The sequence below is a fragment of the Pan troglodytes genome, chromosome X (assembly GCF_028858775.2).
Source record: "Pan troglodytes isolate AG18354 chromosome X, NHGRI_mPanTro3-v2.0_pri, whole genome shotgun sequence".
Taxonomy (NCBI): Eukaryota; Metazoa; Chordata; class Mammalia; order Primates; family Hominidae; genus Pan; species Pan troglodytes.
Window position 1 is genome coordinate 19,605,584 of NC_072421.2, and position 13,900 is coordinate 19,619,483.

General features: G+C 44.2%; 2 protein-coding genes across 9 annotated transcripts in view; one reads left to right on the forward strand and one right to left on the reverse strand.

The window, feature by feature from the left end:
• LOC134809367 (uncharacterized protein C10orf95-like) overlaps window positions 1-13,900 on the forward strand; it is a 73,080-nt gene that overhangs the window by 23,794 nt on the left and 35,386 nt on the right. The window lies entirely within an intron of this gene.
• The window catches only part of ADGRG2 (adhesion G protein-coupled receptor G2), a 136,771-nt gene that overhangs the window by 18,534 nt on the left and 104,337 nt on the right, over window positions 1-13,900 (reverse strand). For all 8 annotated transcript variants that reach the window (XM_016943191.4, XM_016943198.4, XM_016943195.4 and 5 more), the window contains 6 exons: window positions 13,266-13,360; window positions 11,761-11,827; window positions 5,838-6,226; window positions 2,768-2,933; window positions 1,788-1,944; window positions 140-283 (listed from right to left, as the gene is read on the reverse strand). In XM_016943191.4, coding sequence (XP_016798680.2) covers window positions 140-283; window positions 1,788-1,944; window positions 2,768-2,933; window positions 5,838-6,226; window positions 11,761-11,827; window positions 13,266-13,360 — 1,018 coding nt within the window. The remainder of the gene's footprint in view (window positions 1-139; window positions 284-1,787; window positions 1,945-2,767; window positions 2,934-5,837; window positions 6,227-11,760; window positions 11,828-13,265; window positions 13,361-13,900) is intronic.

Sequence of the window (13,900 nt, forward strand, 5' to 3'; positions counted from 1 at the left end):
TGCATTTAAAAATGAACTGCAGCATTTCGGCAATTCATTTGACTTACGGCAGCCTTAAGAATATTCGAGCACTAAAAGAAATGAAATGCCCTCATCTCCAAATAAAACCCAAGCCAAAAGCAGTGAGCAGCAGTTTTACCTGAAACAAAGCAGGTGTTTCAAAAAAATTGAACTGAACCCTGGAAGCTAGCTCCATGTCATTAGCTGGTAAATTATTCATCAGCGATGAAGGAAGAGTAATTGTGCCAATACTGTTCTCAGGAGCTTGGGTTTCCAGAGAAACCTGAAAATCAAGTGGAAGATAAGAATAAATGTCTGGAGCTAGTATAATGAGATGGAAAACACACCTATTAAGTTGGTGCAAAAGTAATTGCAGTATGTGCCATTTTTTTTTTTTTTTAAAGATAAAAACCACAATTACTTTTGCACCAGCCTAATAATTAAAACGCAGGGTTCTGTAAGGACCTGACCTGCGGCATCTCTATGCAAAATAGCTTCTACTTCTATTCCTCTGGTTGCTACTAAATTAAAGAAAGGAAGTATAGGCTGGGCACGGCGGCTCACGCCTGTAATCCCAACACTTTGGGAGGCCGAGTCGGGAGGATCACCTGAGGTCAGGAGTTTGAGACCAGCCTGGCCAACATGGCGCAGCCCTGTCGCTACTAAAAATACAAAAATTAGCCGGGTGTGGTGGCAGGCGCCTGTAATCCTAGCTACCTGGGAGACTGAGGCAGGGGAGTATCTTGAACCCGGGAGGCGGAGGCTGCAGTGAGCCAAGATCGCACCAATGCACTCAACCCTGGGTGACAGAGCGAGACTCCATCTCAAAAAAAAAAGAAAAAAAAGGAAGTGTAATAAGGAGAGGAGGCCTCCAAGAAGGAAAGGAAACATTTTAAGGATGCAAAGAAATAGTTGAAAAGTGCAAGACGACTGCAGACCCCAGGGAGACTGTAGCAGCAGACACACCAAGTTAGTGACCAGTTAGAGTCAAGTCCTCATAGAACCACGTGCAGTACACTTGTAAAGGGAAGACTATGAAAATTAAAAAGCGAGACTTGGTTTCCTTGGGTGTTTGTAGCCCCCAATCCCTCTAAATAGGTGGACAGAAAACACTAGAAACAGGAATGATACTCAGCACCACTATATACAGCAGTGCAGTTCTAACACTTGTTATAATATCGAAATGTGATGTTAAGTAGCTGACACCCCTGCCTACTCTCCCAATTGCCTAGAACCCTCTGCTGGATACCACCCATGCCACATTCCAAAATTCAGCTGCTAAAGGGTTAACGCAAGGTGTAAGGGGGACCTCTGACATCCTGTACCAGCCAAGACCAACGTCTTTTTTTTTTTTTTTGAGACGGAATATTACTCTGTCGCTCAGGCTGGAGTGCAGTGGTGCAATCTTGGCTCACTGCAACCTCTGCCTCCCGAGTTCAAGCAATTCTCCTGCCTCAGCCTCCTGAGTAGTTGGGATTACAAGTGGATGCCACCACGCCTGGCTAATTTTTGTATTTTTAGTAGAGATGGGGTTTCACCATGTTGTCCAGGCTGGTCTTGAACTCCTGACCTCCAGTGATTCACTTGCCTTGGCCTCCCAAAGTGCTGGGATTACAGGTGTGAGCCATGGCACCCGGCTTGATTCTATGGTGCCTCACTGTTCTAGATGCCAAATATTTTGAATATCACCCCTGACTATAAGCAGTAATTGCCTCAATCATGAAATACAATGGGGACTACAATCACACACAAGAGAATGTTTTTTTCTGCCATCAATTATGATGTACCTGAAGATTTGCAGGGTCTTGGGCCACAAAGGTAGTTGTGTTGAAACTACTGGCATTCACTCTGATCACAGCCAGAGCCAAAGAAGGGGAGGTTAGACTTATAGTCGTGTTTGAAAAGTTCAGCTGTAGGCCAATGTCATCCACTACTTTCAGCAATCTGTAAAGAAAGGTTGGCAGTTTATTATTTATTTATTTATTTATTTTGAGACGGAGTCTCGCTCTGTTGCCAGGCTGGGGTGCAGTGGCGTGATCTCGGCTCACTGCAACCTCTGCCTCCTGGGTTCAAGCAATTCTACTACCTCAGCCTCTCAAGTAGCTGGGACTACAGATGCACACCACCACACCCAGCTAATTTTTTGTATTTTAGTAGAGACGGGGTTTCACCATGTTGGCCAGGATGGTCTCGATCTCCTGACCTCGTGATCCACACGCCTCGGCCTCCCAAAATGTTGGGATTACAGGCGTGAGCCATAGCGCCCGGCCTTGTTTTTGTTTTTGTTTTTGTTTTTTTGAGACAGAGTCTCACTCTGCCTCCCAGGCTGGAGTGGTGCCATCTTGGCTCACTGCAACCTCCACCTCCTGGGTTCAAGTGATTCTCCTGCCTCAGCCTCCTGAGTAGCTGGGACTACAGGCACGCATCACCATGCCTGGCTAATCTTTGTATTTTTAGTAGAGACAGGGTTTCACCATGTTAGCCAGGCTGGTCTCAAACCCCTGACCTCAAGCGATCCGCCCACCTCAGCCTCCCAGAGTGGTGGGATTATAGGCGTGAGCCACAATGTCTGGCCTCAAGGTTGGTAGTGTAGATTTGGCAGTCCCATCTGTCTCCTCATTCTAAGCAGAATATAGAGTAGCAACCTGAGAAACCATGATGTACCTGGTACTTGGGAGTAAAAGACTTGGTGATATTAATCATGTGAGCAGCATCTTTATCTTTGGAGGGTCCCCTCTTACCACCACTTCAGTTTGCTAAGTCGTACCTTTGAGCCAGAGGGGCCAGCATGTCGGGCGGGGAATGAAGGAGTCTGCTGACTTGGTTGATCATTTCTCCTGCGAGGTTAGGCTCCAGGCTGCCCAAGGACAGAGCCTTCTCCATCTGCAACACTTGGTTCTCAAGATCAGAAATACTGCTGGTGTTGACGATGTCTATATCAAAGAGCCAAATCGTGTTATGAACACACGATGGAAAACCCACTAATAAAGATAAACGTACATAGACCCTGTGATATGGCAAACTCACTCCTGGGTATTTGCCCCAGATAAATACGGACATATGTCTCAGGAAGACTTGTTCATGAATGTTTATAGTGGCCTTTTTCATAATAGTCCCAAACTAGAAACAACCCGAATGTCCATCAACTGGAGAATGGATCAATAAACTATGGTACCTCCATACAGTGAAATATTATTCAGCAATAAAAAGGAATTAACTCTAAATACACGCAATGGCATGGGTGGATCTCCAGTTTTCCAATACATTATGCTAAGTGAAAGAAGCCAAACTCAGAAGGCCACATACTAAGTGAGTCTCTTCATATGATATTCTAGAAATATCCAAAAACCTGTATGGAAACAGATCAGTGGTGGCCAGGGGCTGGGGGTGAGGGGATAGGTTTTGACTTCGAAGGGACACAAGGGAACTTTGGGAGTAGTGGGAAACTTATGTATCTTGATTATGATGGTGGTTACGTGACTGTGGGTGTTTCTAGCTGCACAGAACTGCAAAAATTTGATTTATCCATAAAATTGGATACATTTTACTGTATGCAAATTTTACTTCAATAAATCTAACTAAAAAATATAAAGCACATCAGTGTATTTAGTATATACTCATATAAGCACAAGTATACTTGTATTTAATTTGTATCATGTGTACAGGATTTTATGTGGATTGCTGGAAGCTCTTTTGTGAAAAAGAGAATATTATGGGCTGGGCACCGTGGCTCGCGCCTCTAATCCCAGCACTTTGGGAGGCTGAGGCAGGTGGATCACCTGAGGTCAGGAGTTCTAGACCAGCCTGGCCAACATGGGGGAACCCTGTCTCTACTAAAAATATTTTAAAAATTAGCCAGGTGTGGTGGCATGTGCCTGTAGTCCCAGTTACTCAGGAGGCTGAGGCAGAAGAATCGCTTGAACCCAGGAGGCAGAGGTTGCGGTGAGCCGAAATTGCGCCACTGCACTCCAGCCTGGGTGACAGAGTGAGACTCTCTCTCTCTCTCAAAACAAAAAAGAATATTATGAAAGCTGGACTATCACCTGTAAGTCTGATTTTTAATAGGGAAACAATGATACAAACCTGTCTTTAACAACAGACAACTCTTAATTTCACCACTTAACATCCTATTATTTTGCCTATTCCCGTCAAATCTTTACGCATGTGTATTTACACTGTTATAAACATGGTGTGCAAACTATTTGTTGTTGGGCTATTTTCACCTCACATCAAGACTTGAAAATGCCCCCAAGTTTCTGTATATTTCTGTTTCTGTTCTAATGACTTACATGGTCGCATAATAGTCATTGTGTTACAGTAGCATATCTTATTTAATCATTCCTGTCTTCTGCAACCATTACGTTTATTCTAATTTTTAGCTCCTGGGTAACACCTCAATCTGTATCTTTTATGAATATGTCACTTTGCTTCTTGTTGCCCCAGGAATACATAGGCACCAGAGGCCACCTTGATAGTGTTTTGTGTAGCCTGTTAGGCTGAGTCTAGGGATCACTGGGAATTAGCTTTGGGAAGGTGGGCATCTTAGGCCCATGCTAATGAACTTCAATTTTACTTTATTCTTCATCAGCCATTGGACCTTCCTTTGACTACAGCCCCAATGCTTTTCTAATTTGGCTGAAAATATTTACATTTATAAAAAATTATTGGCTGGGCACAATGGTTCACACCTATAATCCCAACGCTTTGGGAGGTTGAGGTGGGAGGATCACTTGAGCCCAGGAGTTTAAAACCAGCCTAGGCAACATAGCAAGACCCCAAAGCTACCAAAAAAAAAAAAAAAAAAAGAAACAATTTAAAAAACTTTATTGAAGAGAGAGCAGTGCAAATTTGAAGAAATATGAAGTCATTTGGCAGAAGCTCCTTATCTCTTGGTGATGCTGGCACCAGGGTGGAGGAGGTGGGTACCAAAATCAATCTAATGTCACCAAAAACTTGGCTTTGCCTCCCCCATCCTCCAAATTCTAGAGGAAGACCTGCCTCTTACTCATGGAACTAGAACTTCAGTGTATCCAGATTTCTCTCAGCTTCTTTCCCTCTTGCCTTTATCTCTGTACCACTAAGCCCACTTTGGACCCTGGAGGCCTTGGCGGTTTCCACAGCATTCTCACGTACACCTTCATTCTCAGCCTCATGCAGTTAGTGTGATGATTTTGATCCTCGCATAGAACAGGCGGAGGCAGGAGGAGCTTGTTCCAGATTACACTGTCTGCGAGGGCCCGTGCGGACCCAAGCCTGGGTCTTCACAGTGTTTCTCCCCTCCTACCACTACCTTGGCTCAGTCCCAGCTGTGTCACTCTGTGACTGACTGATTTTCAGACCTGCCAATTTTTTCTTTTGTCTTCTAAGCTGAGCTGCTATGTTTAATAGATCAAAAGTTTACTCTTCAGGGTGTTGAAAACAGTGTTCCAACCAACTTTTGTAGGAGAAAGAAACCTAGAAAATCTCCAACTCCATCAAATGAGATCTGTGCTTGCCCTTTAGAGCTATTTCTCCATTATCTTGGTCAAAACAATGGAACTCAGCCACAGCCAAGAAGCAAAGTGACAACTGCATGAAAGATACCGATACCTGGGAGCTAAAAAGTAGAATAAACTTAATGGTTTCAGAAGAGAGGAATGATTAAATTAGATATTGATTAAATTAGATGTGCCACCTCAACACAATGACTCTTATGCAACCATGTAAGTCATTAGAACGTTAGAATCCCGAAAGGAAAGCTCTAGAAATCAAGCGAACATCATACAAAGAAAGGCTCAACATGGTCTTATCATAGATGTCTTGATTGGCAGATTGGCCGCTGTTCAAGTGACATTTACCTGTCTGGACAGGAGGTGCGCTGGTAGTGTTGACATTCACAGGGGCAGACACGGTGGGAGAGGAAAATGAGGCTTTCACAGGAGGTGGGGTGCCGGAGACATGGGTTTGGGGCATAGGGGAAGAGATCGTTTCAGACTGTGGGGGCATGTCAATGGCAGGGCTGGAAGCTATGGGAGCTGAAGGCTGGGGTGAAAGGGGTTGAATCTCCCCTATTGGAGAGGGAACATTGTGGGTCACAGGTGAATAATCTGGAGGCTCAGCAAAAGAGGTAGCTTTGGGGACCTGGGAAAGCACAGTGGCCCGAGGCACCACTGGGATGGATTGGCTGGAAGAAAATGGTGGGCCACGTGGATGGTCAGCAAGACAGACAATGGGATCCTGCAGGTCACTAAAGGAACAAATCAGAGAGATACATGTGAGACACGAATGAGCTACAGAGGGGGCAAGTCTTTCCCCTCTGGCAATCATCTGACACCGTCAAGTTGACGTAGTTACATCAGGGACATGACACTTCCAGCCTCTGCCATTTCACACCCTCTGTGCACCTGCCACTATCCCCCAGCCCCTGCCCACTTCTACCACCTACTTCCTGGGAGAGGAATGGGCAAGGAGAGATGCTCTTCTGTGACTCCCCAGTTCACTGCTGCTCTGTGGCTCTGTGTCTCATGGTCACTCAATTGAGGGAATCTTCTCTGTGCTCCCGGGTGAGGGGAACTGCGAAATGTCTCGTGACCCAACTGGTTTTCATATACTAGGAATCTGTCTTAATCAACTTTACACTGCTATAGCCTGGCATAGTGGTAGCTGACCCATGGTAACTGACCAAGAAATGTTGGTTGAATGAAAACAATGAATCAAGCTGGGGCAAAAGAGGTGGTCTACAGCAGCTGTGTCTTCAAGGTTCCTTTAGCTCAGTGGTTCTCAACCTTGGCTGTGCATAAGAACTACCCAGAACATTTTTTTTTTTGAGACAGTCTCACTCGTCACCCAGGCTGGGGTGCAGTGGCGTGATTTTGGGTCACTGCAACCTCCGCCTCCTGGGTTCAAGTGATTCTCTTGCCTCAGCCTCCCGAGTAGCTGGGACTACAGGCACCTGCCACCATGCCCGGCTACTTTTTGTATTTTTAGTAGAGATGGGGTTTTGCTATGTTGGCCAGGCTGGTCTCGAACTCCTGACCTCCGGTGATCTGCCCGCCTCAGCCTCCCAAAGTGCTGGGACTACAGGCGTGAGCCACTGTGCCTGGCCCAGAACACTTTTTAAAACATATGTGTATATAGATTTCTGTGGCCCACTCCTCTGTGTTTGATTCAGCTGGTCTTGGGATGGGGCATATGTATTTTCTAAACTCTCTGGTGATTTTCATGGGCATCAAAGGTGGAGAAGTCCTCACCTACTCTCTGGCACAAGATCCATCAGTCTTGAGAGATCTAGGGAGGAACAACTAGAGGAGGAACAACAAATTATTACCCAGGGAATATTTACTCAAGGAAGCCTCTGATCGATCTAGTGTCAGATGGAGACTTAGAACACCAACAAGAATGTGTTCTTAGAGCTTCTCTAGGGTGAGAAGAGGGAGGAATATTAGGTCAAGGGGCCTAAAGCAAGTCACATCTATAAAAAGAAAAGCCTGCTTGGTCCAGTCTGGCTGGTCACTTGGCCACAGGCCTCCCTGCATCCCCTGAGGTTCGGGGCAGTGAGGATAAAGGGTGTCAGACAGTCAGAAACGTCATGAGTCAAAAAGCCTAGACTTGGCTGGGCACGGTGGCTCACGCCTGTAATCCCAACACTTTGGGAGACCGAAGCAGTGGATCACCTGTGGTCAGGAGTTTGCGACCAGCCTGGCCAACATGGCGAAACCCTGTCTCTACTAAAAATACAAAAATTAGCCAGGCGTGGTGGCGGGTGCCTATAATCCCAGCTACTCGGGAGGCTGAGGCAGGGGAATCACTTGAACCCGGGTAGCGGAGGTTGCAGTGAGCCAAGATTGTACCACTGCACTCCAGTCTGGGTGCAAGAGCAAAACTCTGTCTCAGAAACAAACAAACAAACGAACAAACAACCTTCACTAGGGCTCCAGCTTTCACTACTCCTGTGGACAATTTACCCAACATCTCTCAGGCTCCATTCCCTAAACTGTACACTGTAGCAACCCACCTGGCCAAGTTGGGGTAAAGGTGCTTTGCAAAGTATACATTAAATTTTCTTCAGCTTATCTGGGGGCCTGCAGAAGGCCCCGTTCACTGGGCTCAACTGTGAAGAGGTTGCCTTCTACTCCTGTCATTTATGCTAGTCAGAGCCCTCCATCCACTGTGAGGCACACAGGGAAGCGGCAGAGCAGTGGTGGGCAATGCCAGCAGTACATCTGAACCCCTCAGAGTACCTCGGCACCGATGCCTGGGCTCCCACTCCAAACCAGCTGACCTGGAACCTCTGGCAGTGGGCACAGTGCCCATTTTAATGCATGGCATTTTAATGTGCTTCTTTACTGCGGTGTAGCCTGCATAAAGTGTACTAATCTTAGATTTAGAGCTTGACGAATTTTATATATAATCACCACCTAGATCAAAACAGAGCATTTCCAGCACCCTAGAAGGCCACCTTGACACATCAGTATGTTTTAAAAATACCCCAGGTATTTCTAATGTACAGTTAAACCTAAGAACCAACATATTAGAAAGACCCTGGGTGGGCATCTAATTCTAGCCCAGTGGTTCTCGAACTTGGCTGCACATTAGAACCACCCCACCCAGGAGTTTTTAAAAACTGGGAAGCCCAGGCCACATCCTACACCAGTCTCTGAGGGTGGGAGGCAGGCATCGATGTATTTTTGTTTTTATTTTTTATTATTTATTTATTTATTATTATTATACTTTAAGTTTTAGGGTACATGTGCACAATGTGCAGGTTAGTTACATATGTATACATGTGCCATGCTGGTGCGCTGCACCCACTAACTCGTCATCTAGCATTAGGTATATCTCCCAATGCTATCCCTCCCCCCTCCCCCCACCCATCGATGTATTTTTAAATTCATTCATTCATTCATTCATTCAGAGACAGGGTCTTGCTTTATCACCCAGGCTGGAATGCAGTGACACGATCATGACTCACTGCAGCCTCCACTCCCCAGGCTCAAGTGACCCCTCCTGCCTCAGTCTCCCAAGCAGCTGGGACTACAGGTGTACATCACCCTGCCCGGCTAATTTTTAAAAACTGTTTGTAGAGACAGGGTCTCACTATGTTGCCCTGGCTGGTCACGAACTCCTGGCCTCAAGCAATCCTCCCACCTCGGCCTCCCAAAGTGCTGAGATTACAGGCGTGAGCCACCATGCCCAGCTGCATCAATGTTTTTAAAACGCTCCAGAGGATTTCAACATGCAGCCAGGATTGAGAACCACTAGCACTGCTCTACAGTCTCTATACAGACCCTCGGTGCTCAAAGTGGGGTCCATGAACCAGCAACACTGGCTTCACCTGAGGAGCTTGTCAGAAATGCAGACTTTCAGGCCCAGGCCTTACTGGATCAGAATCTGCATTTTAACAAGATCCTGAGTGATGGATGTGCACGGTGATATTTGAGAAGTGTTGATCCAGTCCATTTCCTAATTTTACAGAGCTCTAACTCACTTCTTCATTTGATCTGAGACGCTGAAGGTAAAAAAGCATCTGCTCTGGAACACGGATACACAGCTAGTTAATGACTGAGCCCTAACTGGACATCAGTTTCACATCCTGACCCCTTTTCTATTCCTGTTTCTTCTTCTTAACCACTAGGGGCAGCCACTAGGGGTCAGTGGGGCTGCGTCAAAAGAGGGATGCTCTTCTGATCCGATCCCAATGCTTCCAGAAACTCTATCCCCAAAATGGGGCTCAATGCTCCAGCTTAATGGGGCATGTGAAGCTGAATGGGGCATGTTACTCTTTACTTTCTATTGCAGAAAATCCTGCTACAAATCCTTAACCAAAGACTTTTACCTGTTCCTCAAGGTCCAACGTTTTAATATTAGTATATCCCAGAAATCTGGCCCACAAAGGGCAGACAGGCTACACTTAGCCTTCTCTTCCCATCTGAGAAGCTACACAGATTTTTTTAAGTCCTTTTTTTCCAAATACAATTTTTATCTGATTGTAGAAGAATATAGAAAATGCTGCAAAGTAAGAAAGAAAAGAAAAAGTAAAAAAAAAAAAAAAAAACAAACAAAACTCATAATGCCAGCAGGCAGGTCACTCATGGGGAACCACAGTGAACATTTTCATTCCTGTCCTCCCTGTTTTTTTCTATGTATACACCTGTGGTCACATCATGTGTGACTTTCAGAGTCTTTTGCTGTTTTGGAGCACCCATCTCCCAGTTTCCCTCCATTGGAGCAATGATTTTAAGGCATCAATTCTCAACTTTGGTTGCACATTAGAATCGCCAGCAGGGCTTTTATTTTTATTTTTATTTTTATTTTTTTTGAGACAGCGTGTTGCTCTGTCGCCCAGGCTGGAGTGCAGTGGCATGAACATAGCTCACTGCAGCCTTGAGTTCCTGGGCTCAAGTGATTCTCCCACCTCAGACTACAGGCACGTGCCACGATGCCCAGTTTTTTGTTTGTTTGTTTGTTTGTTTTAATTTTTAGTAGAAATGAGATATCACCCAGGCTGATCTTGAACTCTTGAGCTCAAGCAGTTCTCCTACCTGGGCCTTCCAAAGTGCTGAGATTACAGGCGTGAGCTACCTTGCCTGGTCCAGAAGGGCCTTAATGCCTAGGCTATATCCCAGGCCAATTAAATCAGAATCTCTGAGCCTGGTGACTGGGAATCAGTATTTTGTTTTAACTTTTTATTGGAACTAATTTTAGGTTTACAGAAATACTATAAAAACAATACAAACAGCTCTGTATACCTCCCACGCAGCTTGGTCACCCAGTGTTAACATCTAACATCCAGAATTAGACCCAAATGTCTATCAAAATTTAGTATATGACAAAGGTGACATCTCAGATCACTGGGGAAAAGATGAACTTTTTCGTATTTAACTACATAAAATTGTTTCAAAATTTCCATGACAAAAAACATGATAAAGTCAAAAGACAACTAAAATACTGGGAGAAAATATTTGCAACATATACCATAGATATGCATATAAAGAGCTAATATGCACAATATATGAAGTACTTTTTTTTTTTTTTTTTTTTGAGACGGAGTCTTGCACTTTCACCCAGGCTGGAGAGCAGTGGCGCAACCTCGGCTCACTGCAAGCTCCGCCTCCCAGGTTCATGCCATTCTCCTGCCTCAGCCTCCTGAGTAGCTGGGACTACAGGCACCTGCCACCACGCCCGGCTAATTTTTTTTTGTATTTTTAGTAGAGCTGGGGTTTCACCGTGTTAGCCGGGATGGTCTCGATCTCCTGACCTCGTGATCCGCCCACCTTGGCCTCCCAAAGTGCTGGGATTACAGGCATAAGCCACCGCGCCCGGCTAAAGTACTCTTAAATAATGGATCAGATATCAATTAGAAAAAATACAGAAAAGACATGTACATGTAATTCACAAAAAGATACAAAACAGCCCCCAAATATATGAAAAAATGTTCAGACTCTGCCTTAGTAAGGAAATGTTGATTAAAGTAACACTGAGCTACCATTTCTCACCTATCAGACCGTCAAACATGTTTTTTAAATGACAAAACATTTAGTTGGTGAGTCTTGGGAGTCAGTGTTTTTAATGCTCCCCAGGTGATTCTAATGTGCAGCTAAGATTTCAAACCACTGGTTTAAGGCAGTGGTCCAAGTGGAAACTTCATACTGCAGAAAACTGCATTTTCCCTAAAATTGAAAGCCTTCTTTACTCCCAAAATTCTAAAACTCCTTAGCTAGCATGGTGATTTTTTTTTTTTTTTTTTTTTTAAGGAGAAGGGTCAGCATGTTTGTTACATACCACTGAAGCTTTTCCAACTCTTCTGGGGAGGAAGGGCAGGGTATCCTGACAGAACAGCAGCAGTGTTCTAGGAGAGACAAAAGGAAAAGGAGTAAGAAAAATGCACGGTCAAGAACAAAGCAAGGTGGCAGCTCAGAACCATTAAGTATCACGGTTCCTACACTGCATTTAAAAGAGCAATTGTCTAAAACAGGTGATAAAATAGATTGGACGCCGTTGCATTGACAATTATATACTGTATACATAGCAGTGCTCAAAAATATTTATTGATTTTTTGGGGGTTATATGCATGCAGCACTAATCACTCTTCAGTAACTCCTAAGAGGAATTCACAAGGAAACACATCTTGGAGGACATGATGTTAAGTGAAATAAGCCAGGCACAGAAAGACAAATACCGCATGATCTCACTCAGATGTGGAATCTAAAAAGTCAAACTCATAGAAACAGAGAGTGAAATGCTGTTTACTGGGGGTCAGAAGCAGAGGGATTGGGGAGATGTTGGACAAAGGACACAAAATTTCAGTTACGCAGGAGGAATAAAAGAGATCTATTGTACAACATGATGACTACAATTAATAAGAATGTATTGTATGCTTGAAAAGTGCTTAGAGAGTAGACCTTAAATGTTCTTACCACAAAAAATGATAGGTATGTGAGGTAATGCAAATGTTAAATAGTTGATATAGCCATTCTGCGATGTATATCAAAACATCACATTGTAAACCACAAATATGCACAATTTTTGCTTGTCAATTTAAAAAGTGGACATATCCCAGTAGCAATCCATTGAACATTCCAAAAAGAATTCTCCTTCTCAACAGGGTTTATCATATTATCAAATAAGACATATTAAAACTTTATTAGCGGGGAGGGAGAGCATTAGGACAAACACCTAATGCATGTAGGGCTTAAAACCTAGATGATGGGTTGATAGGTGCAGCAAACCACCACGGCACATGTATACCTATGTAACAAACCTGCACGTTCTGCACATGTATCTCAGAACTTAAAGTAAAATAAAATAAAAAACTTTATTAGCAAGCAGGAAAAATAACCTTCTAGGGCTCTTTAAAAATTGCCCAATGGACAGGTGTGGTGGCTCATGATCCCCAGCACTTTGGGAGGCCGAGGCAGGAGGATCACTTGAGCCGAGGAGTTCAAGAACAACCTGGGAAACATAAGGAGACTTCATCTCTATTAAAAATGTTAAAATTAGCTGGGTGTGGTGGTGCATGCCTGTAGTCCCAGCTACTTGGGAGGCTAAGGTGGGAGAATCACCTGAATCCGGGAAGTGGAGGCTGCAGTGAGCCGTGATTGTGTCACTGAACCTGGTGACAGACTGAGACTCTGCCTCAAAAAAAAAAGAGAGAGAAATTGCCCAAGGACAAAGGAGTCAAAACAGAAAGCTGTAACATATGTAAATTTATTAATTACATTTTCAATTAGAAAAATAACACATTAAAAGCCACATGAAGATTAATGCAGCAATAATAGACAACTTACCCATTGGTCGAATCTTTACTCTTTCCAAAGCAGCTATTACAGCACATGCATTCATTGTATTATTCAGTTTTATTGTGAATGTACAATTTAATGTGCTGTAAGGAGAAATATACATAACCAGAATGTTACTAAATGGGAAACCTACTTACATATTTGTAATTGCTTTTGCAAACTTAGAGTGAGGAAAGGGGACACTGATACTGTTAACTTGTGATGTCACCCCAATAAGCTTGTAAATACCCATTTACCACGGTCTGAATTTTACCCAAAAAGACTTTATATTAAGAGACATTTATGGAGGTTCACATTCACAGAGGTTGCAAACCAGAGACTCTCTGACCACACATAGGTGCTGGCTCATTTTGCCTGTCTACACGATGAACAGGCAGGGGTGAAACTTGGTTGCAGAGACAAGCAAGCACCTTGACACCTTTAATCTCACCCCCAAAACACTAGCTGGCCACTTGCCTGGTGTCCATAAACATTTGAGTTTCCATCATGGGTGCCCTTTCACATACCAGTCTAGATGAACATCAAGATCTTTTTTTCTTTTTTTGTTTTAGATGGAGTCTCGCTCTCTTGCCCAGGTTGGAGTGCAGTGGCATGATCTCAGCTCACTGCAACCTCCCCGCCTC